This window comes from Leptonychotes weddellii, chromosome 1 (assembly GCF_054177405.1).
Source record: "Leptonychotes weddellii isolate Sample4059 chromosome 1, ASM5417740v2, whole genome shotgun sequence".
Taxonomy (NCBI): Eukaryota; Metazoa; Chordata; class Mammalia; order Carnivora; family Phocidae; genus Leptonychotes; species Leptonychotes weddellii.
The window spans coordinates 128,091,803-128,119,181 of record NC_138369.1 but is presented as its reverse complement, the minus strand read 5'-3'; the positions used below and the strand labels follow the sequence as shown (position 1 = coordinate 128,119,181).

Here is a 27,379-nt window from a genome sequence, read left to right as displayed (position 1 = left end):
CTGCCTCTGTCTGTCTCTTGTGAATAAATAAAATCTTTAAAAAAAAAAAAAGTAGTATTTACAGATGGAAAACTGAGATACTGAATTACTGCTTTATGTTTTTTTTTTTTAAGATTTTATTCCTTTATTTGAGAGAGAGAGAAAGCATGAGGGAGGGAGGGTCAGAGGGAGAAGCAGACTCCCCGCTGAGCAAGGAGCCCGATGCGGGACTCGATCCCGGGACTCCAGGACCACGACCTGAGCCGAAGGCAGTCGCTCAACCAACTGAGCCACCCAGGCGCCCTTACTGCTTTATGTTTTATAGGTATTCCATTACTGGGTCTTAAACTACTAGTTTTAAAGGTATAAGACAATTTGTTGATGTTTATTTTCCAGGCCCAAAAAGTAATTTAAGCATAGCAGTGTGTCTGGAGTACAATGTTTTGGCTTCACCATAAAACTGCTTTAACCCAATGTTAATATATCATCAGACTACTCTGAAGGGTGTTTTAAGAAAATCTGTTGCTGTTACAGTACTGCTGAGTACTTTTTACGCTTGTTAATTAAATATGACTCTCCAGGAGAAATTTTTATCTAGTCTCTGTACAGGAGCAACTAGACTTATCTTGAACATCTGGTTCATTTTTATTGATGAACACTACTGGTCTTAGCTCTTTAATTATGCTAGATGTTAGAAAGCTATTGCTAAATACAAGGTCTATGTCTAGCAAATGTATAGAACCTTAAAATAGCAGGCTCCATGCCCAGTGTGGAGCCTGATGTGAGGCTTGATCTCATGATCCTGAGATCATGACCTGAGCCAAAATCAAGAGTCGGATGCTTAACCAACTGAGCCACCTAGTACCCCTGATCTACTTCATTTTGTATGCATTTTTCTAAGCCACCACAATTAAATATTCAGTTGAATAAATTCATAATATTAATTAAAAATGAGCAATGCTATAACATCTATATTTTTTCAAAAATATGAACTAGAAGTTTCTATTCCATCATTCTTTTATACTGTCGAAGGCAATCAGATTAGAAAGTATATTCTGGGATCACTTTGGTGCCTTTTTCTTTTTTTTTAAAGCTTTTATTTTTAACTAATTTCTACACCCAACATAGGGCTCAAACTTACAACCCCAAGATCAGGAGTTGCATGCTTTACCGAACGAGCCAGCCAGGCACCCCTGGTGCTTACCTTTTCTGCTACTTCCCGCACAGACTGAACACTTGTTCCATATAGATGGTTGTTATACTGGCCAGCTTCAATAAATTTATGTTCTTGAATATCTTTTTCCATCTGCTCTCTTGAAGTCACAAAATGATAATCTCTTCCATCTACCTCATAGTCTCGTTTTGGTCTAGTTGTATCTTTAATAGAAAATAACTTGAGGAAGTGTTTAGTATTAAACACAACAAATCCATTTTCTGCTTCAATAATAGTAAAGTTCAACACAATGGCAATTAACTGAAATTTAAAAAGGGACAATAATATGGAGGAATAACTGATAACTTAGTATAAACCATTAAAAAATGGTAATGTTTACTTTTACCACACATGATGACAAAATGTTAAGAGCAATAATTAACAATTTTTATGTGGGTTACTCACGAGGAACACATGATCCAAATTTGTCAGGAAATTCTGAGATCAAGTCATCATTTATCCTGTCTTTCATAGGTCCCAATATGATCACTGGTCGAGTATAATTAACTATAAAGATAAACTGCATGTTAAAAGGAATAAATATTCAACAAACATCAATGTACTTCAGACCAGAGAACAAAAGTATCCTTAAATATTATAAAAAAATTTTTTTTCTTTTCTCATCAATGATGCCTAACTTGCCAGTTTATAAACCTTTACTAAGATCTTAAACAAGTCAGTCTCCTATTGGAAGTCATACACTTGATAACTCAACCAAGTTAAATTCAGAATTTTAGCAGTGTTTCTATACATTGCTAATATCACCTCATTACAAATAAGAAAACACAGTTTAGTGTTTTACTGATCCTTTTTGAAGTAGAAATTATTAGGAAGCAGATCAAAGAAGGGCAAAAGAGAAACTGGGCATAAGAGTTGATATAATCACAGTCGTGATCTAGAAAGATGATCTAATAGAAGTGGATTACACCTTACACTGGATTGTAAGGGATCATGTTAGAAACAGGGAGATTGATAGTAAGAACCAGAATTAACATTATGGTAGGAAGGATGAAAAGAAGATTATAAATAAGGAAGATATGAGAGAAGATAAATAGGGCCTAGAAACTGGACAAGGGAGATGAAAAACAGAAAGATCAAAGATGTTTCCAAAATTTTGAACAAGGGTCACTGAAGGACAGTGACACTACCATGAGCACTAGAAATAAGTTGCTTAGGAAATAAAACAGCATTATAAAACAATATAAAATGACTAGATTTCAACATACTGTGAACTAAACCATGTTTCATAAAATACATATAGCAAATTTCTGTATATATACTTACAGAAAAAAATATAACAAAATTCTAATAAAACATTATTTTGAGGTAGGAGTTAGACCTATTTTCTAAACTAAGAAGTATATTTTTCTAGAAGATTATAAAACATCAATAGGCTTCACAAACCTTCTTGTTGATTCACTGGCTCATAAGACAAGACATATTCTTCTTGACCACCTATTAGTCAAAATACAGATGAGAAAATCTATTAAGATAACTAATGCTAATTTAATTCTTCATACATAACATATAAATTGCTAGGACTTTCCTCAGAAAATAGCAAATATGTAGAAAAAGGTACTTTATTTATGGCAAGATTAAGTTAAAAAGGTAGCAAATTATGAAGTCATAAGGATAAGTTTGATACATGTAAAAACAATATAAATGTGCTATTTAACAACTACCTTTCTGTTATCCTGTGTTTTAAATTATCATTAGATCTATTTAAAACCTTCATTTGTGACATCATGTATGTGATACTAATTTTTATTTATAAGTTAAGAACTATTAAGTCTCTTAAAGATAAGTACTTTAATGAAAAGTTCTACATATGTGAGTATTTATGTAATTTACTGCTATTAAGAATATGCTGATGTTTTGGTCCCACCAGATGTAATATTTAACAGGATATATATATATTTTTATAATTATAACTATAATAAAAAATTGTAATGTAAAGGTAAAACTGTTGTCACTATTTCACTGATGAAAAAAATTAACTGCTCTAATAATTCATTTATTCAATTAAAAATAACATTTAAAATGAATTTAAAAAGCTTTAGATAAGGGTGCTCCCTTCTACTTGCTGGAATGGGATGCTGCACAATTCATTAATTGCTTAATAAAGCCAATTAGATCTTCAAAAAAAAAAAAAAAGCTTTGGATAAAACTGAATCCTTCCCTTCCCACTCCAACTATGAATCACATAGATAGCAAATGAAATAAGATATATTTTGCTTTGACTTGAAAGCACTTTAGAAGTTAAATCCTCTAAGATTAAGTTAAAGGTTTAGAGCTTAAAATATCGTCAATAAAAAACTCTACAAATTGTATCTTGACTCAGCAAAAGGAACTGAAAGACTTAAAAATTCCAGTTCTTAACACACACACACACACACACACACACACACACACACGTATAGAGAACAAACTAGGAAGGACTGTTACTTCAAGTGGTTCAATGAAAACAATCAATGTTGGATAACATATTTGAGGATTTTCTCCTTGATTATCAAGATTCTATAACAACTTTTTCACTAAATATGGCACTGGTTTATATCATATGTATGCAGCTGTAGATCTTTTAAACTCATATATTGGCTTTAAAAGTGTATTTCATTGCTTTAAAAGTGTTCTTTCCTGCTTTAAAAGTGTATTTTACTGTTTTATTGTCATAATATATAAAAAACATACCTAACAAGCTGCTTTTAAAAATACTGTACGTAAAACAGGGTTTACATATTAGCAAAAACATGCAATTTGAATATTCCACACCTAATAATTCATGCAAATGGTGAGACAGACAGTATATACTTTCATTACCTCTTTTTTTTTTTTTTTTTTAAGTCTAGAAAGTTACTCAACTACTCTATGGTGAGTTCTGATTATATGTTAATAAAACACTAACAAGAAATCACATTCCCACACCAAAAAAAGAAAATCATTATGTAACTATTATGCAAAAAATAACAACCAATCAAATGAGGGTTAAAAGTATATATTGTCAACATGAAAAATATCAGAGACTGATATTAACAGGATGGACCTTTTGAGCAGCCATACTCATCTGTAATCAAGATTACTTTCATATTAGACAGCAGTAAAAAAAAAGTTAGAAAAGCAATTTTAATTTTTAAGGAACCACAACTGATAATATTCATGTACTCCCCCCATGTCCAAATCTATTAAAAAACTCCAGATGCTTGTATAGTTCACTTAACAAGAGCAAAAATGTAACATAAGCACACCAAAAAGGAAATCAGTATTGTATGAGCAACTGTTGAAAATTTTTCCTTCATCATTTAGGTTCACCAGAAGCTGGTAGTAAACAATAATAACTTGATCTAGATCATTATTGGTGACAAAGAATAAAAAAGGAAATAAAGCTAACTGTAATTTAGCATTACTGAAAAACATTTTATTAAAAAAATTTTTTTTTGAAGATTTTATTTATTCATATGAGACAGAGAGATACAGAGAGAGAGCATGAGCAGGGGAGAGGCAGTGGGAGAGGGAGAAGCAGGCTCCCTGCTGAGCCAGGAGCCTGGGATCATTACCTGAGCCTAAGGCAGATGCTAAACCATCTGAGCCACCCAGGCGCCCCTTGAAAAACATTTTAATGCTCATATTAAAAACAGATTTACTAAAGAAAATGGCAAAATGCAAGTTTATCCCTCATTTAACTAGATATTTTCTTGTAAAAGACACACACACACACACACACACACACGTACTATGTACACAAATAGCACTGTTTGTAAAGAGGATTTTAGAGTTTTATTAAAATTTTGGAACTTTGTTAACTTTTGTACATAGTATGACTTTATTTTTCAATTCAGAATTTTACTTGGCTCTCTGTGATTTTAAAATGTTAAGCATCTGATATTCAGTTTTTAGAATATATCACTAAGACAAAAAACTCCCAAAGGATATATATTACTTGTGATTACAAAAGAAAAGTAACTTAAAACACTTACGGTAACTACTTTCACTATCGCTGGCATTAGAAGTTATATGCTCTGAAATTGCAGGACAATGGAAAAAATAAAGAAAACACAGTGTCATGAGTTTAAAAAAGCAAATTATCAAAATAAACACAAGGCGACATTACAAAATGTTGAGATATAAATACACATACTCAAAGAATTTTTAAAAAGCATTTTTGATTTTCTTTGAAAAATTTTTTTTCCCCAAATATGAATTAGGAAGAAAAGAAATCATGTAATTAAGGACAATGCTCCATTTCTGTACAACACAGTTTATGAACAAAATCTACGGAAAATAATCAAGTAGAATATGACAAAGAGGGCAAAGTGATCCTAAATTAGTCCAAATGTAGACATAGAACCCCAAAGGAGAAAATGCAGTTGGCACCATTTAATTTATGAAACAGTAATGACCAACAAAAGAGACAAGTTATATTTGAGCAAACAGATGCCCATTTTAATGAAGGGATGTCTTAAAAAAATAAGTGATCTTGCTTTTAGTTCAGCTTCTTTCTTGTTCCTGAAGAGAAATGAAAATCCAGGTCTCTGAGATCATACAGATAAAACATTTTAGATGTCACAGATGCATATGTTCCAAAAAAAAAAGTCAAACGGAAGGGAATTCTAGAAGGTGGGACTGTATTTTAAAATAGACTAGTATTTCTGAGAAGCTCTGTTTTGATAAAATTGACAATGGCTGCTTTGCAAAACAAAAAAGATAAAGCAAATACATCTACTTGCAAATTGCCTGGTCTCTCCTTGAAAGTGACCCCATTTCATAACTTGATTGTTCCATAAACACCAGGTACTCTTCCCATGTAAATGTAATCTTGAATGTTCTCTCAATAAGTATCTCCAGAGTAAATAAAATAAAATAAAATAAAATAAATTATAAAAACTAAAAAACAAAATTTTCCACAGGAGAAAGTGAAATCTAAATTTCTTATGTGAGGCAAACGAAAAAAAATTTTAAGGGGTAAGAAAACAGCTTGAGGAGAAATATCTGCTGTACCATACCACCCACAGAGTCTCCTAAAATCAAGATGCACTACTGAAAAGTTCTGAGAATGGTAGAATTTAAGATTTCAAATGAAGATAATAGTTCTTGAACTGCTGTCATGGTGAAAAATAAATCTGTTATTCTAACCTGCAAAGACAAGATATAATTTTCTTTCTTCCTTTTTTAAAATTGCAGTATAGTTAACATACAATGTTGGATTAGTTTCAGGTGTAAGGATATAACTTTCTTAATCATGATTATAAATATTTTAAATATAGCAGGGACATTAAAAATTGTAAGACTGAATAACATATGACAAGCACATGTAAAATGATGTTTTTTAAAAGTCTGTATTTAAAAATTTCTTCCCATGTTAAATGTACTTCGAAATAATCATTTTAAATTGTTGCATAATATTCTATTGAACTGATAAATCATAATTTACCTTACTACTTATTACTCAGACATCTTACTTTGCTTTAAATTGTTTTCCACCAACATCAATAATTAGGAATGTCTTCATTTATACAACTTTTTAATCTCTTGTCCTATTTCCTTAAAATTCATTCCCCAAAGTAGGAACGACACATAAAAAAAAATTCTTATAAATTTGTATTAGGATTAGTATTGTACTCTACAATCTCTAATACATAAAAGAGAGAAACATTAGTTACTGCAATGGAGTGAAGGGGGAGAGTAAGTGGGAGTATAGAAGAGACAAAATTAACCATGAGCTGACAATTACAGAAGTTGGGTAAATGAATACTTGCAGGCTTTAATTTACTATTTTTCTACTATTGAATATATTTGGCATGTTATACAGTAAAAAGTTAAAGCTACTACAAATCTCTTCTGTCTTTTCTGGGGATTTCTCCTACTCATCTCAAGTTCTCTAAGATTACCGATAGCTGTTATGCAATCAAATTCTTCAAGTTCTTTCACGTATCCTTATATGTAACTACAATAAAATTTTGCTATTCAAAGCACGGCCCTTGGAATAACATCATCACTATGCGGGAATATTTATTAGAAAGGTAAAATGCTTTCTTCTTGATAATTAAAATACATTTTTTAAGAAACTTCACCAAAAAAGGTATTCAAATATCCAGTAAACATATAAAAAGGTGTTCAAGTTTTCCCTGTAATTTTCCCCTGTAATTACTTATCAGCGAAATGCAAAATAAAGCCACAACAGATATCTCTACCATCCACCAGAATGGCTATAATGAAAAAAACCCAAAAACAGATATGCCAAACACAGAGAAGGTAAGTAGCAACTGGAACTCATATACTACTGAGGGTGGCGAAATTGGTACAACCACTATGGAAAACTATTTGGCAGTAACTACTAAAGCCCCACAGATGTATGTATGTATGACCCAGCAATTCTTTTCCCAGCTATTTCCCCAACAGAAAGACATATATATGTTGACCAAAAGACATGTGGAAGAATGTTCAAAGCAACACTATTCAAAATAGCCCTAAATATATGTTTATTTACAAGTCTTAGATAATAATATGCAGTTTCATATTCTTTTTTTTCATTTATATTATGAGCATTTTCCCATGTCATGTTTTAATATGATTTTCAATGGTTATATGATATTACAAAATACAGATAAATCATACTTCATTAACCACTTCCTAAATATAAAGATATTTTAGGATGGTTTCAAATTTTTTTGACTGTAATTTCTCAATAAAATTAAAATAAACTTCCTGATATATAAACCTTTATCTCTATCTCTGACTACATACTTAGGATAATTCCTTGAAGAGGTATTAGTAGGTCAAAAGATACACTTTTCCAGATATGCATAATGTTAATATATTAAAACTAGTCATTTCATACAACTCTACCACTGAGTTCTCCTTTAAAAGAAATGTCTGTCAAGATGATGGGTAGAAATTATCATTTTGTTTACTGCTTACTGGGGACATTAAGTATTTTATATACTCATTTCATTTGTTATCTTTTGAGCATTCTTCTCACATCCTTTGTTCAGTTATCAAATGAAGAATTAGTCTGCTTCTTACTGATCTGTTAGAAATTCGTAAAGATATTATCCCTTTGACATACATGGTATATTCTTTAAGTTTTAATTTTGATTTTGTTTATGATGTTTGATGACCACAGCCACTTCAAATCTAACCAAGTCTCCCCTTTCTAATCAAACATTTCTTCCTGAGAAGGTATCATATGCCTTTTCTTTGCTCTCCCTAACTACTACCTACACATCACCCATCTTAAGCCATAGTACTACTCTTACACTTATTCTTTATACAAATAAAAATAAGTCTGGTTTTGGCATCTAAGAACTCCACACAACTTTATTTCTGTAAGTCTCTGAGATAAGAAAGGCTTCCCATTACGTATCTCTTTCTTATGTGCCTGACAGAGTTTTTGAGGTGTTCTACAAAATGGAAAGCTGTAAAAATTGAGCTATAGGTACAAACCTCGTCTGTAACTGTATATCATGATTTCACTTCTGAGCACCTTACACAGCCCCTCCTAAACTTATTTCTTTTTAGTTCTCTGTTAAAGGAATCTTACATTTTTCCTTTTCACCTTTTTCAAAGTTGCCTTAAGATTACAAGTTGTACACGTTTCTATTTCTAGCTTTTCACAAGCTATGACGATTTACTTGCATTCTTTCACACTTCCATCATATTCTAGTTAGTTGTTAGTCAAAATTAGGATTGGAAAGGCAAATTCTCTCATTGTTTCCTCTACTCTCAACAGGGCAAATCAATGATTTATTTGATTCTCTTTTGTAGAATCACTGAGTTCATGTCTATGAAAAGTGTTCAGGGTATCACACTTTTGTTTCTCTCCTTTTCAGTTAAATACCCTATTTTTCACAGGTTATATGAAATTACATGCAGATGTACATCTTTCTTGATATTCAGTGTTATTCCATTTCTTCATCAGGTTTGTTTCTCTGAAATAATTTATGCCTTTTCTTCTCAGTCCCTTCATGAGTCCTGTTTCAACAAGGCTTGATGAATACCTATATGAGTCACACTTATTTCTTTCTATTAAAATCTCACAGGATTCTGCTTAGTTTATTTCCTGTATTTGGAACTTTAGAATATAGATTACTGAGGCTACGAATAAAGTCCCTGACCACCCTTTCCCCAGCATTTTCTGTTGTATAATAACTGGCACCTTGTCAACTGTTAGTCATCTGTTTTATCCAGGTTTAGAATTTTTACTGATATCTTCCTGTCTCCCTCATTTGATCATCAAGTTACCAGGTGAATAAATTATCTTAGTTCCTGTGAGATGAAGCACAAAACCCATCATTCAAGGGATCTTAAGTCTCTGTCCAGAAAATTAAATCCTTTTCTAAAGGACATTGTCTGATAATCAGTTACTATTTTTCATTTGTTTCTCTTCTCAAATCCCAACTGTCAAAATGAGAGATGGAAATAAGATATGGCCGAGGTGTAATTATCATCCATAACAATATCAATATAGTAAACAAACTGTCCATTTAGTTTCTTTCCAATGAGTTTTCCACAGGTCTCTATAATGATTTAGCAGATAATAAAAATCTGTGAGTTTTTTTTAATGCTGAATCATACCACCTCTGAAACACATCATTCTCAAAATAAATTCTATAGCATTAAGAATCTATGGAAATATTTTCCAGTTTTAAAGATTTTCACTGATTATTTTCCCCAAAGGTAAAAGATTAAAAAAGGGTACCACCAGTAATAGTAAATTTGTGGCTCTTGCTGAATCGTAAAAAGGCACAGGCAAAAATAACCAAGTGTGTCTATATAGAAATAATTACATATAAAGCACACTGCCTCCAATCTAATACAAACCTTTAATCGTTAAGGTTGAAATAAAAGTACCTATACTTTAGATTAAAATTCCAGTATAAAGTTAGCATAAATCAAGGAAAAAACCTTCTATGAAATATGTTTATTAAAGTAGATCTTAGAAAGTTAAAAGATATTGGTTTTATATGTACATATATATATATATATATATTTTTTTTTTTTCTTTAACATGCTGGACATGGAGCCCAATGTGGGGCCTGAACTTATGACCCTGAGATCAAGATCCAAGCTGAGATCAAGAGTTGGATGCTTAATCGATTGAATCACCCAAGTGCCCCGATATTGGGTTATATCCTTAATGACCAATAAATTACAAAAAGTAAGTTTTCAATATGCTTAATAATCCAAATAGAAAGAACTATCCAGGAAAAAACTTTTGCCTAAGAGATTACTTCTATGAGTTGCTGTCACCTAAAATAAACTAGTAATATTCGGTAAACTTTCATATATAATCAATTTGAGAACACCTAAATTTAAAATTTTGTTTGCTAAAAAATGACTTGTTTCATCCATTCACTCTAACATTTACTGAATGACTCCTATATACCAGACTGTACCAAGTTTCATATGAAGATTAAGTACTAGTTAGAAAATTAAAAAAGAACAAGACAAACCCAAAACCACTGACATCTTGGTTAAAGGAAAAACAAAGGAAAATATTTCTTGTAATTCTTTAAATAATTTACAACCTCCTTGAAAAAGAGATCTATAATTTCCATCCCCCTACATCAACTGCTACTTGAATTTGAGGTCCACAATTCTTTTCTATTAACTTAAGATTCATTATATTTTAGTTTCACATTATAGCAATGCTTTTCTAACACAGAATCAAAGTGATTTTAACTTGCTTTAACAAAAAACCCGGTGGACATAAAACTGCAAGATTATTTTCTACATTCTAATAATGTAGGCAGGTAGTACTATTTTAAAAAGCTTAAAAAAATCCCTAGCAAAAGTAATTGCCATAAAAACTACAAAAAGGAAAACGTAATTATGAGCAGTTTTTCAAATGACATGTGAAAAATGGAGCATTAGAAAAACAAAAGGTATGTATTATAGAAATAAAAATCCCAAGCACATTATTAATATGAAAAGTCTAAAAGCAATCTAAATCATATACCTCCTCATGCCAGAAAGGCGCTACCATGAATCTCAAAATGTATCTGAAAAAGGTAGGTCTGTAGATGGAGGTTAAAAAATAACTTGGGAGTATTTTGATCACTTACTCAGGCCTTTTGATCCCATGTCGTCAGGGATCTCCTGTAGAGAGTAGTTCCCAGAGAGCAAGCAATAAAAAGATAATCAAAGAAAATAGTTGTCAGTAATGCATAAAATTGGTGCTACAATAAGAGACAGTTCCAAGACCATTACAGGTGTACATATTTTAGAGAATTTTTGTAGATTTCTGAAAGTTTGAAATAAGCTAGCAGCTGAATGTAATGTACTAAAGGAATCAAAGTTCTAGCTTAGAGGCTGATTTAGGGTAGAGAAGCAAAATTTGGTATTATTTCCTGTTATTTTAAAAGTAAAATTCAGATTGTCTACATGTCCTGAAGACATAGGATAAAATGGAATGATTCCAGAAGATTTGTATCCAAGATTGTCAATGCTATACCTAGAAATCATTAAGTAGCTTCTCAGGTATCTAATTTTCCTTTGAAATAGTCTTTGAAAGCATTTTAAGTGTTTCTTCTAAGAACCCTTACATTAAATAATTCTATTTTAAACACATAACTTAAAAATACTGTTAACTTTAAATTAAGAATTCCTAAGGTGCCAGAAAAAGTTAAGATTGGTATGCAAATTAATTTATGTCTGTTAAGTTGCTCCTGGTTAAGACAGTTGGTAACCTGTTGCAGCTCTTGAAACTGTCTCCATGGTAACAACCAACTGCAGGGCAGTAGGTCCCTCTACATTTATTTTCAGTTGACCACTGGATCCACATACTTACGGTCAGCATCACTTGTTTCCTGCTCACTCTGGTCCTTGTTCTTGTAGAAGGGGAATTTTCGGGAAAAGAGGTTCTTTTTACGCTTGTCATTGAATGACTGCTGAAGAAGAGAAGGAGGGGCAAAACAAAGGGATGTCTACTATCTGTGTGTACAAAGGCCCAGCCTAGCAGCTCTGTGGAAGCTGACTCTTGTGACCACAGTGTGCAGTTTGTATATGAATTTTATTAATCACAAAGTGAATTTCTAACTTTGTATTAACTCCTCTAACATTTCTCAACTTAAAATATTTAAAAATTTAGTGTAATTCAGTAATACCTAGAAATAAGGAATAAGTGCTACCTGATTAAAAAAAAATACCTAGAAATAAGGAGTAAGTGCTACTTGAAGAGTAACTCAAATTAGCTACTACTATAGTACAAACCAGCTAATATCTGTTATCAATCCATATTTTTCTAGAAGATTCCCAGGTATGAAGTGCTCTATAGAAGTTATTTTAAATTGTTATTCTAGGCTATTCAAGTATTTTTTATGCAGTAGGTAATAATCTTCATTTTCCTCTGACTTGAGCATATTCCCTCCCTCCCCCTTTTGTGGCTCCAATAAACAAAAAGTCACTATTAAAAAAAACCCAAGGGCGCCTGGGTGGCTCAGTCGGTTAAGCAACTGCCTTCGGCTCAGGTCATGATCCCAGGGTCCTGGGATTGAGTACCACCTCGGGCTCCCTGCTCAGGGGGGAGCCTGCTTCTCCCTGTCCCTCTGCCGGCCACTCCCCCTGCTTGTGCTCTCTGACATTTAAATAAGTAAAAAATCTTTAAAAAAAAAAAAAAAAAAGGAAAACCAAAACAACTGAGAAAGTTGCTAGTGCTGAATATTTAAAAACAATGAATCAATTTTTTTTTTTAAAGAGAAAAAAGAAACTAAATGCTTATAGTATGAATCAGAAAATGAGAATAAAACTAAGAGGGGTCCATCAAGCACACAGAATCCAGCAAAAGATTTATCGATGCTATCCCACCAAGAAAGAAGAGTCAATAGCTCTCCTGGCCAACTTGAATGCCATCCTAACTGGTTTATTTGTCTTTAAGCTCTACTATATTTATCTATTTTTAAAAGTATAAATAAACTGGAACCAGATTTAATTCATTGGCACCATATCTTGAATAGGGAATGAAAAGTTAGGTGTTTCTAGAAGCCAAAAAGGCATTGAAGATTCTAACAGTTATACAGAACTGCTATGGAGGAGCTGCACAGCTAATCTGATGTCCCTTACTACACAGATGTTGGAAACAGATTTTTTCCCTTTTTCAATGTCCCATTTGTGCCTTCACAGATTTAAAAATATGCTGTATAAAGAAAGGTGATGTTATTAAAGAGGGATAACTTCTTTTGTAATTTCTGTCACAGACATCCATGTCTTGAAGGAAATGGCCTGACCTACCAATGACACTAGGAATTATTACTTTTTGAAGCAGGAACAATATAAAGGATAAAAAATCTGTTCTGACTTTTCTTGAGTTTAATCCAATGTCATAAAATGCTATCATTATTTTGAAGTATATCTACACCAGGAAGTATGTTTTGGCATGCTTGTATTTTTAAGCATGTGATGCCAGGCAATTAAGGTGCTGAGGCAGATTAAGTAATTTTTGGTCAAACTCTATTATTTGAAAGGATTTGTTTTGGTGGGAATCTTAACACAAAAACAAGATTAAACTTTTATTTTTACCTTTTCATATCAATAATTCAGGATTAATAAATTCATAGTTCGTTTGTCCAACAGATTGTCTTGATTTTTTTTTTTTAAAGATTTTATTTATTTATTTGAGAGAGAGAGAATAAGAGAGAGCACATGAGAGTGGGGAGGGTCAGAGGGAGAAGCAGACTCCCTGCCAAGCAGGGAGCCCGATGCGGGGCTCGATCCAGGGACTCCAGGATCATGACCTGAGCCGAAGGCAGTCGCTTAACCAACTGAGCCACCCAGGCGCCCAGATTGTCTTGATTTCAATCCTAAAATTTGAAGGCTCTGATAACGCTAAGCAGAAGTTAAAAATTAAGTTGATGAGAAAAATACTGTCAAGAAATTTGGACTTATAACTGTCAAGTAGCATTATTTAAATAAAAATCTTTGCTTGGATACAAATTTTAGAGAAGAGAAATGAAGAAAACTTAAGTTTCAATAGAGAAAAATTTATGATAATCTAATTTAGGGAAGGACTAAATCTTCTTCATGAAAATCATCAATGAATTTAGTAATAATTTTTCTGGTATATAATAAAACTGCTATGTTTTTAATAAAGGTATTTATCCCTCCTACTGCATATATAGTGGCCAGAGTCAGTTTCACAGCAAACAACCAAAAGAAACATGAAGTTTAAAATGTTTTGATTTTTGATATCTTAGCAATTAGCCAAAATGAGATATCATAAAGATATCATAATATAGGACAGAAAGAAATGCCTGTTAGTTAAGAAAAGAATTAATTTTATTACATTTAATGTCCTCCAGATGAAGAATTTATTAAAAGTGAAAATAGCACAAAGTAAAGAAGATAAATATGTGTAGGGAAAACACAAAACTGAAGAAATATACTACCTTTGGATTGTCTACATTTTCAATACAAAATACTCTATTTAGTTACTTGTTATGAATGCTATATTGCAAGAGAGATAGTGTAATAAATATAAGAACTGATAAAATATCACAAAATCATGATATATATATAAAGTATAAAATTTCTATATGCAGTATGTCAAAATAGCTAAATGAATGTTAAAAATGTTAATGAGAAACTGAAATGTTATAAGTCTGCAGTGGAAATAAGTCCATAAACCACCATGTAAGGAAAGGAAAAGAGGAATTCAGAATGGGAGATGGTAGTACAGAAAGAAATGCAGTTCTGCATCAATGGCAAGCGTATTTTTACCCCACTCAGTATCATGCATTCTTCTGGTGCTGTGTTAGGACACAGTGACTGTGTATAAGGTTGGTTACAGTCAACAAACAAGACTAAGATTTAAATATGTCGTTAATTCAGTTAACTTCTTACAGTATGAAAGAAAAGTTATAACATGCAACCTCATTTTCAATACACTGACAGTGTATTTTATGTATTTTACTAAGTTATTTTTAAGGACATGTATAAAACAAGCACAAAAAGCATTGTATAGATTTCAAATCCTGTTACTTGGGATTTTTTCCCTCCCCCAAATTTCTCTTTTAAATATTGCTTCAGGTCACACTACATAATTTTTTATTTTCTGAAAGCTGCAATTTTAAAGGAAATTATCATTTCTAAAATAACTGAATACATTATACAATTTACTTAGATTTAATTTCTTTGATCGAGGATATTGCTTATCTTATATTTTAAGCCTTTAAGTTTGAGTGCTTAGTGCTATCAGAGAAGCACAGATGATAGGATTAATTAATTTGCTGAGTTAACTTTCCACATTCATTTGAAATATGATCAAAAGATGTATAAAACTTTTGCTTTAGATTAAAAAAACAAATATAAAACATTCCTATGAATAGTATTTCAAAGCAACATGTGTGTTCAGTTTATTTCTTCAGGCTATTACTACAATATCCCATTGTATTAATTATACACATAGCACAGGACAAAGCCTGCAGTATCTCTTTCATCTACTGGCATCCATTAGATTCAAGCAGAACTTAAAATGAAAACAAAAACATGTTTAAAATTATATATGAAAGAATTTAGAAGTATTTCTTGACCGTCTTTATATAAACTCTTCCTCTACTGTCCCTTTCTTTATTCCCTCAAAATAAAAATTCATATTGATTCAAATATTTAAAGCATGGATTCTCTTAATAAATTATATTAGGCATGAAGAAGGAAAATAAAAACTCATATTATGACCTAGTTAATAATATTCTGGGCATATTTTCTGAGAAGATGCATTATTAAATTAGCTATCATGATTCATACAAGTTTCTAACTGGACATCTGAAGGCTGAATTTATTTCACTTGTAAAAATAACCTCACCAAAGTATGTTGTTAATATATCAAATGATAGTTTTGATAATCTGGAAAGGTTTATAAAATGAATGCTTTAATTTAATAAATTACTTACTTCAGCATCTACTATTACAAAGCATCACGGCAAGAGCTGTTGATAGTTAACTCTTATGGCAAAATCCTTCTAATTTTAATAGTGTAGTTCCAGCAAGAATTATGAAAAAGCCCATTATTCTCAACTATTAATATCTAGAAAAAGACATTTCATATACTCACCCCTTTATCTCCTCTTGTTTTAGAATTAAATTTCACTGTTTTTAATCGGGCTCGTTCTTTCTTCTCAACTCTGTCAAAGTACAGAATGCTATTTTTAAAGTATACCAAAATATCTAAGGGTCTAATTAGAAATCATCAGAACTGATACTCTAGTATGGGGCATTTTTATATTCTAAAACCTTCAGTAACTGTCTAGGTTTGTATCCCAAAATTGTAATTTCTGAAAATGAAATACAGGTCTCATTACCAAACAAAACCACTTGTGAAGTATCAAAATACAGTACATGTGTACTTATAGATGCACTCACATTCCATAATTATACTGAAATTATTATGAGGAACCACTTCTGAGTTTTGCAATTTTCTGGATTTTGTTTCTTTTGTTATTGTTGTTTCAATTATTAGCTTAGCATGGGGCATATATATGCTAAAAATCAAGCATAAGAGAGAGAAAGCCAACAGGGCAAAATGTTAACAATTGGTGAAAGTAGGTGAAGGATATGTGGGTGTTCCTTGTACTATTCTTCTTCTTGTACTTAATTTTCTGTAGCTCTGAAATTTTCATTAAAAAATGGGAAATACAAAAATCGAATTTAACTCCAGTGATAGATTTGTGTAAATACATGAAGTAACCAATTATAGTATACAAAAAGAGTTCTAAAGAGCTTTAAAATATCTGTGGAAGGATATACAAGACCTGGTAACCTTGTTATCCCTCTAAAAATGAAAAGGGTGCCAGGAGTACAAGGTTAAGAGGAAGCCTGTATAGCTTTTAGATCTTCTGATTTTTGAACCATGTTAAAGTGTTAACTATTCAAAATAAGTAAGCCAACAAAACTACATCAAAACAAATGTTTCATGTAGATTGTAATACCAATATGAACTTTGTAAAATTTCATGTCAATTAATAATGCTTTTTATCCTTAATTTCAACATAGCAATTATGTTAGTATATAGCAGAAAAACTTACCAAAATAGTCTATGAATAAATGCATTTTCTTCATTATCTAGCGATACAGTTTTACCGAGGGTACAGAAGAACCTTAGCAGTCATGGACTTAAAACTCGTTTTTACTATTCTAGAACAATCCATGACATGATGAGAGAGTCCACAACATGTTAACTAATTTGTAATTTTGCCTAGGCACTTACTGAGGGCATTGCAAAACTAACATTTAGTGAGTAAACGTTTACAACTCAAAATGGCTTTGTTTTCTCATCGTTACCTTGTTCACTAAGTAGCTGAGTGACTTAAATTGTGTTTATTTGTAAATACTGTTCCTGAATAAGAGCTGAGAACTATAGTAACTACAATTCCTTGTGCTATTAGAAGGAAAGAGGTCTAAGAAAGAGATAGTTCTATTTAAGAAAATACAAGTTTTGAATACATTCAAGAATGAGATGGCATAATTAGCTGTGGTTTCATATGTAGCTTATGGAAGAAAAATTATATTCTATAATTTTATTTATGAATTTGGAAATTTAGAGAGGTCTTAAGTCTCTTGCAGTACTTTTAAAAACCAACTTTACAGAATTTTTATACAAAATGAAAAGAATCTTTTTCCACCAAAGTCAGTGTATTTCTCATCTGTTGCAGGCACACATAAAGCCTATGCAAGATAGGAGGTGCCAAAGGATAAGACAATTTTTAGGAACTCTGACTCTGATATTTAAGATGTGAGGTTTCTACTGACTCAATGAGGCACAGAGACAGAGGAAGCATTTCTGAATTTAAAGTAGACTACATTCTATTCCAGGAAAAAAGTTATGCTGAGGGCTGCATTGCTAAAAGAGGAGTTGCTACCAAATATACGATCTAGCCAAATAGTTGGATCTTGTTAAATACATGGATCTAGCCAAGAACAGTCATAAATCCCAAAGCCATAACTACAAATCTTGGTAATACCTTAATATTCCTACTCTTCAACTTCTATAAACAGTAATATAAATATATATAGGTAGAGGTCTATAAATAGGTATATGATTTGGCATGCTTATCAATTATAGACTCTTAAAATAAATATTACATCATAAGCTTGACCTGAAGTGAACTAACCAGCTAGAATAAACATTAATGTCTCATTAACGATTTTTGCTGGCTATCTTAAAACTTAAAAAGACTTTCAGGCAATGATTTGCACGAATTGGACCTCACAAATAAGTTATTTGGGGAGAATTATGAACTGACATTTTAATAGCTTTCCCACAAAAGTAGGGACATTCAGCAGTATTTCACAGACCTAGAGAGGGTCCTTTACGCTGGGATCATCCTGTTCAAAGACTATCTCCACTTAACCACTTTTGCCAGTAGATAGTAAGTATGCATCACTATAATAAATGGTTAAAAGCAAAGAGGAAAGACCAGTGAATGCACCAATACTTCTAAATTAAGCAAGAAAAGAGATGTGAAGTAAATACCAGATACTTCTAAAATTTTTTATTTACACTTCCAATTTTTAAGTCTAAAGGAGGCAATTCACACAATCAAAAATCCTGAAAGTACTTAGTAGGTTTCATTACCACCTACATGGAGAAAGCACAGAGGCTTTTAAATCTTTTTCCCTCCAATGGTATAGATACACAGCAAAGTTATTTAAATATATTTATTTTGTTCTGAGCAACTAAGTAGGAGCTTTAGAGAGATTTCTCTTTGGAGGCATCATATTCTTTAATTATGTCACTGGTTATAATATAAGGTGAACAAAATTAAATGACTGTGAAACATAATATGGAAAACTAAGCATAAAATCACCCTCAGTAAAATAATTTAAAAAATCAACAATTATTTGTCTATGTTGCCCTACTTTCAAGTGGTAAGACTGTAATGGACTTATACTTACCTGCGTTTACTGGGAATTACCCCAACTTCGTCACTCTCCCCATCTGGTGTAACCTGCCTGGCTTGCCACCATTCATCATCAGAAGCATTAATAACATGGAGGATATCTCCAAATTTGAAGTTCAATCCCTGACTGGGAAGGCCACTGTCTTTAGTCTTGTCATAATCAAAAAGGGCTCTAGATTAAGAAGAAAAAAGTGCATGTTTATTTGGTGTTTTTGTTGTTTGTTTTAAAGATTTATTTATATTTTAGAGCGATAGAGAGTGTGTGAGAATCTTCAAGCAGACTCCTTGCTGAGTGAGAAGCCCAACAAGGGGCTCCATCTCACAACCTTTGAGATCATGACCTGAACTGAAACCAAAAGTCGGATGCTCAACTGACTGAGCCACCTAGGTGCCCCCCACCATATTTGTTATATTACCAATATTAAGTTAACATAGGATTCTGAAAGTGTATATAATCCAGATAAATAAACAACATACCACAGTAGGCAAAGTAATGCCAAGCTCAAGAATTTGCACTATATACAGAAAGACAAAGAGACAAAAAAGAAATAGCAAAATTGACTTACAGTAAATTTTTAAAATTAGGTATACTACCTTATTTCTCTCAATACTGAATGAAAAATTTTTAAAAATGCTTTTAGTATAATCCAATGGCAAGCCATATTGAATTCTAAAATGAAGACAAACCTAGAGAGTTACTCTAAATTAATAAACAAAGAGTAAATATTAAGAGGCACTCTTCTCTTTATTTTGGCTATACAAACTGGGTAAAACAAACTCCCTGACAGATTTGAGTCATTAGTTGTGGACTATAAGGATGGATTAACAGAGTGATTATTTTGTCAGTTAATTATTCCTTCCATTTGTTCACAAAGCTAGAGCCAATAGAATTTTCAGAGTCAGCAACAATGATGAAAACTAAGTACAGATGACTTTGCTGCCAAATATTTTGGAAAGAATACTGTATTAATATAATAATTGCAAAATGTTAATCTTTTAAAATTTGATAAAAAGAAAAATTGTGTTCTATTACTTAATGTACAATATTTAAATTCTTATCCAAAGTAGTTCTCTTAAGGAAAGAATCCTAGCAATTACATTTATAATACAATCTGTTCATTTTTTGGTTGTAATTTGGCAACTGGAAATTAGGATACAAATCATAGTCCTTTTTGTGTTAACCAACTTTTTTTTTTTTTAAAGATTTTTATTTATTTGAGAGAGATCAAGAGTGAGAGAGCACAAGCAAGGGGGAGCAGTACAGGGAGAGGGAGAATAAGGCTCCCCACCAAGAAGGGAGTCTGACGTGGGGCTCGATCCCAGGACTCCGGGATCATGACCTGAGCTGAAGACAGATGCCTAACCAACTGAGCCCACCCAGGTGCCCCGAGTATTAACCAACTTTTTAAACCTATCTTTTTTTAAAGTTTTTATTTAAGTTCCAGTTAGTTAATATACAGTGTAATATTAGTTTCAGGTGTACAATATGGTGATTCAACACTTCCATACAACACCCATACTCATCACAAGTACACTCCTTAATCCCCATCATCTATTTAACCCCCTCCCACCCACCTCCCCTCTGGTAACCATCAGTTTGTTCTCTGTAGTTAAGAGTCTGTTTCTTGGTTTGCCTTTCTCCCTCTTCCCCACCCCCATGTTCATTTATTTCTTGAATTCCATATATGAGTGAAATCGTATGGCATTTGTCTTTCTCTGACTTACGTATTTCACTTAGCATAATATTCTCTAGCTCCATCCATGTTGTTGCAAAAGTCAAAGCAAAACGTTTTTTATGGATGAGTAATATCCCATTATACACACACACACACACACACACACACACACACACACACAACTTCATTTTCTATTCATCAGTTGATGGGACACTTGGGCTGTTTCCTTAATTTGTCTAATGTAGATAATGCTGCTATAAACATGGGGGGGGCATGTATCCCTTTGAATTAGTATTTTTGTATTCTTTGGGTAAATACCTAGTAGTGCTATTGCTGGATCTTAGGGTAGAACTATTCATTGCTGCAGATTAGAGAAAGCTTAAATGGGGTGTGTGAAGAGAGGGATATTGAAATAATTTACTCCACAAGACTCTAGAAATGCTCAGGAAGTAGAAGTGTACAGAATCCAGCTAGGCAGAGGTAAGTTACAGCAGTGAAAACAGAAGAACTGGTAGAAACACTTCATATAGCACTTAGACCCTCCAGATTCCTTCTCTTGTTCCCAAACCCATAGAAGACAAGAGGTTTAGTTTCTAAAGAAATTGAATCTGAGAAGCTCTGTACTTTGGAACTTGGTGGGGAGGCTAAAAACAGATTTTTTTTTTTTAAAGATTTTATTTATTTATTTGAAATAGAGAGAGAGAAAACGAATGGTGGGAGGGGCAGAGGGAGAGAGAGAAAGAGAAGCAGACTTCCTGCTGAGCAGGTAGCCTGATTCGGGGCTCAATCCCAGGACCTGGAGATCATGACTTGAGCCAAAGGCAGAGGCTTAAATAACTGAGCCACCCAGGTGCCCCTAAAAATAGATAGATTAAAAAGGAATCTGCACACTGAAAACTGAAATTCTAGCAACTTGGGGTTTAATACTGCAGGCAAGGGATTAAGGATTATTTTCTAGAGATATTTAATGACCCCAAAGAAAAGAATGACCTGGGGTGGGAGACGGCAATGAACAAAGATAATTATTTTCTAGTTAAATCTGCTAGCTTCATTCTCTATTCATAAGGATCACTAAATATTTAAAGATCGCCTCATATACAAAATACAAGAAAACAAGTAAACTAGGAAAAAGAAATACAGAGAAAGCAGAAAATTTGAGCAGAAGAAAATATTAGAGACATGAGAAGATATTATGTCTATGAGATAAAAAGAGGATGACAAAACAAGGATCAATTAAATAAGAAGGGGCTCTCAGAAAATAAAATAGGATATTATACCCTCTTCCACACCCCAAATTCTCAATGGAGGAGAAGGCAAAATAAAGTCATTTTCAGACACGCTAAGAGTCAAAAAGTATCCCCCACACACCCTTTCCTCAAGAATTTATTGAAGAATGTGCTTTGGTAAAATAAAAGTAAGTTGAGAAAGAAAAGGTGCCATCTCAAAACCAGACTCTGACACAGCAGAGAGCTAAAAGGCAGTGGCAAAGGCAAGTCCCATGTGAGAACTATACAGCAAGTCTATAGAGCAACTAGTCCAACTGGAGCAGAAAGATGGAAAAAATTGAGGTGCCGGTGGCTCAGTTGGTTCAGCATCCCACTTTTAATTTCGGCTCAGCTCGTGATCTCAGGGTCATGAGATCAAGCCCCATGTCAGGCTCCACACTGGGCAAAGAGCCTGCTTAAGATTCTCTCTATCCCTCTGCCTCTCTCTGTGCCCTGGCTCACACACGCATCTCCTCTCTCTCTCTCTCAAAAAAGAGAAAAAAAAAAGATGGAAAAAATCTGAAGTGATAAGATCATATGTGCAACCACATGTTTCATCATGTGAAAAACTCTAGAGTTATGTAAGATAAAGAAAGATATTTAATAATAAGTACATGGACAATTAAGCAAATAAAAATGACACAATTATTATGCCCAGGAAAAATGAAGGGTTGCAAGAGAAAGGAAGCATGGTCATAATATACTACTTGAGTGAGTAATGACAGATAACTACATAGTCACATAACTCTAAATGCTATTAATTTTATTAGAAGTGATGGCACTATATTTGAGTGATAGAGGAAGAGGCAGAATGATCTGATATGAAAGAGAAAGTTGTTATCTATTATGACAATAAGTCCATAATGTCCAAAGTTGGTAAACTAGAAAACAGCAGTATATGTGGAAGGAAAGGCAAGGGACTTTGCTAAGAAAATGGAGATGATTATTTTTAGAGAATGAAATTGGGGATTGTTGGGAGGTGACAGTTATTTTTCATTAAGTTTTTTGATAATATGTAACTTGTAAAAGTATTTACTTCTTTAAAAAATAACAAAAAGGAAAGATGATTCATTAAATGTACCTAAAACAAATATAACCTAATGTTTTGATTTTTATGCTTTTGTAAGTTTTTAATGATCACTTATTAAAGATGACACCTAATTATACTAAAATTAGAAAAACAAGAAAATGAAAAAAGTATAAACAGAAATGTTACTCCTTTTTCTGTGGATATCAATATCACATAAAATACTTTAAGGACTCTGGAACAGAAAAATTTAATAAATATTGCAAGAATTAGTGGAAGGAAAGAAAAATCTGATACACTAAGGATTCCCAGATCATTGGTAGGGCAGAAGGAACGAAAGGGGTAGGAAAAGAACAAGTGAAGAAAGTGAGAAAAATTTCCTATTATGTATCACAGAATAAAATTATTTGAGAGAATAAGTCATATCATATGTAAACAAGTACAGAGTACATGCTTGTTTGTACTAATGTTTTTATACACATATGCAAACATGTACGGGATACTTGCTAATTTTACTTAACATATATCATCTCTCATCAGAAGAATAAATAAAATATACTAGGAAATGTTCCCCAATAGCATCAGAAGGACTGAAAAATAATGAAGAATGGTAGAGATTACCTGTAATCATCTATTAAAGTTAAAATAAAATAATAGTATAATAAAGCGCTGAGTAAAAGCTCTGCTAAAAAAAAGTATACAGAATACAAATATGTCATCTGTATTAAGTCCTATTAGCCAGTAAAATAAAAAAGAACAGTTTATATACTAATGGTATCTATTTACTACTATTAGATTTATTCTATCACATTAATCAATTATAGAAAAATAACAAGCTTGTCTTCTCCCAAGTATTCAAAAAATACATGTAGAAATTTCCTGAATCTGTGTCCTTTACTGAGGCTATTCACATTTTAAGCTATTATTTACATATGCTCTCTTTGCTATTATGGAAATTGCTGTAATAATTAAATGTTACCCAGAGAACATTTTATTATGAAGAATATTAAGTAAAAGTAAGTGTTGTGACATACCAAGCTACAGTATAGTCACTCATTATTATTCAAGAGGTTGTATAACTTTCATTAATACAATTACAATAACATTCCAACTCTTGAAAGACACACTCAGGAAATCAATCATAAAATAATGTTTCCTTGGTATGCAATATAGTTTTCTTTCTTTTTTTATAATATTTTATTTTTAAATAATCTCTACACCCAATATGGGGCTCAAACTCACAACCCCGAGATCAAGAGTTGCATACTCCACCGACTGAGCCAGGCAGGAGCCCCTGCAATGTATTTTTCTATAGTAAAACTAACTCAGTCATAGTAAAAAATGTGAAGGACTTTGCATGCATAAATAAGGACTGCCATAATTAGAAGTAAAAAAATTTACCTGACATAGAGGGATCGCTTCTGGCTAGTTCGAAGAGAACCTGATCCTGAACTAATGCTACTATTCATCATCTGCTCCCGTAAGTCATGTATTTTGGCTTCAAAACGACTGTATTCTGATGGGAAAAAAAATAAAATTTATACTTTAGATTCTAAAATAAGTTACTTGAAAATAAAGTATTAAATATGTTAGCTGTCTTTTTTGGATTAAATGTGGTTAGAACCTTAATAGAGTAACCTATATAAGATTTTGGCCAAAATGCAAACTTCAAAAAAAAAATTAACAATTTTCTAAATGTACCATAAGTTAGAATTGGCGGAATGAGAACTTTCTCATATGCTTTTTTAAAGTTCATATCACATTTAATCAATTAAAAGACAACTGTCATGCATCAAATACCAGTATCAATCTCATATTACTATCTAATTTAACTGTAAATTTTAAAAACTAAAACTCATAATTTATTCTGATTTTTATACTTAAAAAGAACAATCCTATAATGATTTGTAATAGATGCTTTGTTTACTGCCTTTAATACAGCAAAAATATGCCTTAAAAATTAATAAACTAAATTTACTTCAATTCATTTTGTAATTTATAAATTTTCAAAATGCCAAAATAGGACACAAAGCAATTTGAATAAACATTTTAAGAACGTTTTTATATAAAAACAGGTATGATTTTGAAGATGAACTATTTTAGACTATATCATAAAAACTACCAAATCTATTAAAACCTTAGGCACGTTTTCAAATATATTGCAATTATACACTTACACACTTTTATACCTTCTTCTCTATTTATAATAAACAAATTATTTTACAGAAATTAGGTTAGAGCTCATCAGATTTTCTTATAAAACCAGTCTTATATCAAGAGCAAATCCCTTGCTTGGGAGTTTGTATAGTTTAAGAAGACAGAGTAAGAGTAAGCGTGATTACTGTGGAGTTATTCTTCCTTTCACCATAGTTACGAAGTTTGTTTTATGGGTACTAAGATTAACTGAAGCAACAATTTATCAAAAAACTCAAAGACATTTAAAAGCTCTCATATTAATATGTAATAAAATGTTATCTTATTGTCCTTTAAAAATATAATAGAAAATTTAAAATATAAACGTTAGTAGATAATATAATGTACCCATTACAATTCAACAATTAACAACTCACGGCAAACCTTATTTGCGTAGACACAGCTAAGATACAGGCAGACTGATGGATGGAGATATAAATAAAAATATAAAGTGAACTCTGAGTTTATACTGGTTCTTCTTCTTTTTTAAAAGTTTTATTTATTTAAGTAATTTCTACACCCAACGTGTGGCTTGAACTCACGACCCCTGGATCAAGAGTGGTATGCTTCTCTGACTGAGCCAGTCAGATGCCCCTAAACTGGTTCTTCTAATTAAAAATTAAGACCGTTAGATTTTTAATTAATCTGTTCAATCATATCTGTATGTGCTTTCTTGCATAAGAGGAATTCTAGTTCTTAAGACACTGGGAATAACAGAGTTTTGCATGGTGACTTAAAATTTTATCCACTATTACATTCACAACAGCTTTAAAATAACACCACCAACAACTAAGACCATGACATCATTACTGAAAACAGCTAATTACTTTCCCTACTTCTTTTTATCTTACTTAGAGCATGGTCTAATAGAGAGAGAGAGATATATACAGTTTAATGGCTGTTTAAAGTGACTCTGAGTAGTTCTTCCCTAGGTGTTAATGTTGCCAATTGGATATACATTTAGGTTCATTTGTTCTTATTTAGTTTCACCTTCAATTTTTAGGGGTTGCTTTTTAAATTTTTCATTGTTTTTAATAGGTAGGTAAAATAGTTCCAAGGTTGTATCTGTAAAACAAGGATATTAAAGATAAAGTTTAACTTCTAACCCTCTCTCCTACCCTACTCTGTCCTGGTCACTATATATAAATATTTTAAGAAAGGATTATTATAAACATTTAAAGAAAGGCTTTTTTAGTATTTATTATAAACATTTAAAGAAAGTTTTTTTCTTCCAGGGGCACCTGGGTGACTCAGTTGGTTGGGCATCCAACTCTTGATTTTGGCTTGGGTCATGATCTCACAACGCTGAGTGTGGAGCCTGCTTAAGATTCTCTCGCTCCCTCTCCCTCTGGCCCTCCACCCGCCTCCACTTCCCTCTTCTAAAAAAAAAAAAAAATAAATAAAGGTTTATTCTTCCATTTCTTTTTAAGATTTTATTTATTTTTTTAAAGATTTTGTTTTATTTATTTGAGAGAGCAGGAACACAAGCAGGGGGAGTGGGAGAGGGAGAAGCAGGCTTCCCGCTGAGCAGGGAGCCCGACATGGGACTCGATCCCAGGACCCTGGGATCATGACCTGAGCCGAAGGCAGACGCTTAATGACTGAGCCACCCAGGCGCCCCTATTCTTCCATTTTTAATAATAGAAGCAGATACACATGTATATGTAAATATATTTACACATACTTATTCTGTGTTATTTTAATATATATGTAATATGTAATTATACATATATATATATATACGCATTGCTCCTTTCTAAACAGTAACCTACACAATTCTTCCGACATGCTTATTTTACTTAACAGAAAGTATAGTAATAGTCTTACTAACAGTAATAGTAAGGACACTGTATGGTAGCATATATAGACATGTCTCATTCTTTTTTTTTTTTTTTAAGATTTTATTTATTTATTTGAGAGAGAGAGAATGAGAGAGAGCACATGAGAGAGGGGAGGGTCAGAGGGAGAAGCAGACTCCCTGCCAAGCAGGAAGCCCAATGCGGGACTTGATCCAGGGACTCCAGGATCATGACCTGAGCCGAAGGCAGTCGCTTAACCAACTGAGCCACCCAGGCGCCCCCTTTTTTTTTTTTTTTTTAAAGATTTTATTTATTTATTTTTGACAGAGAGATAGAGAG

The 27,379-nt window shown here is 32.4% G+C and overlaps 1 protein-coding gene across 11 annotated transcripts in view; it reads right to left on the bottom strand.

Annotated features, from left to right (window-relative positions):
* The window catches only part of DLG1 (discs large MAGUK scaffold protein 1), a 241,778-nt gene that overhangs the window by 19,099 nt on the left and 195,300 nt on the right, over positions 1–27,379 (bottom strand). For 6 of the 11 annotated variants that reach the window (XM_081831903.1, XM_081831904.1, XM_081831902.1 and 3 more), the window contains 8 exons: positions 24,450–24,564; positions 19,076–19,252; positions 16,236–16,305; positions 11,979–12,078; positions 5,167–5,208; positions 2,597–2,647; positions 1,598–1,699; positions 1,184–1,356 (listed from right to left, as the gene is read on the bottom strand). In XM_081831903.1, the coding sequence (XP_081688029.1) occupies positions 1,184–1,356; positions 1,598–1,699; positions 2,597–2,647; positions 5,167–5,208; positions 11,979–12,078; positions 16,236–16,305; positions 19,076–19,252; positions 24,450–24,564 (830 nt within the window). Of the gene's footprint in view, positions 1–1,183; positions 1,357–1,597; positions 1,700–2,596; positions 2,648–5,166; positions 5,209–11,253; positions 11,288–11,978; positions 12,079–16,235; positions 16,306–19,075; positions 19,253–24,449; positions 24,565–27,379 lie in introns of all 11 variants that reach the window. The other 5 variants (XM_081831907.1, XM_081831910.1, XM_081831912.1 and 2 more) reach the window with 2 other exon arrangements.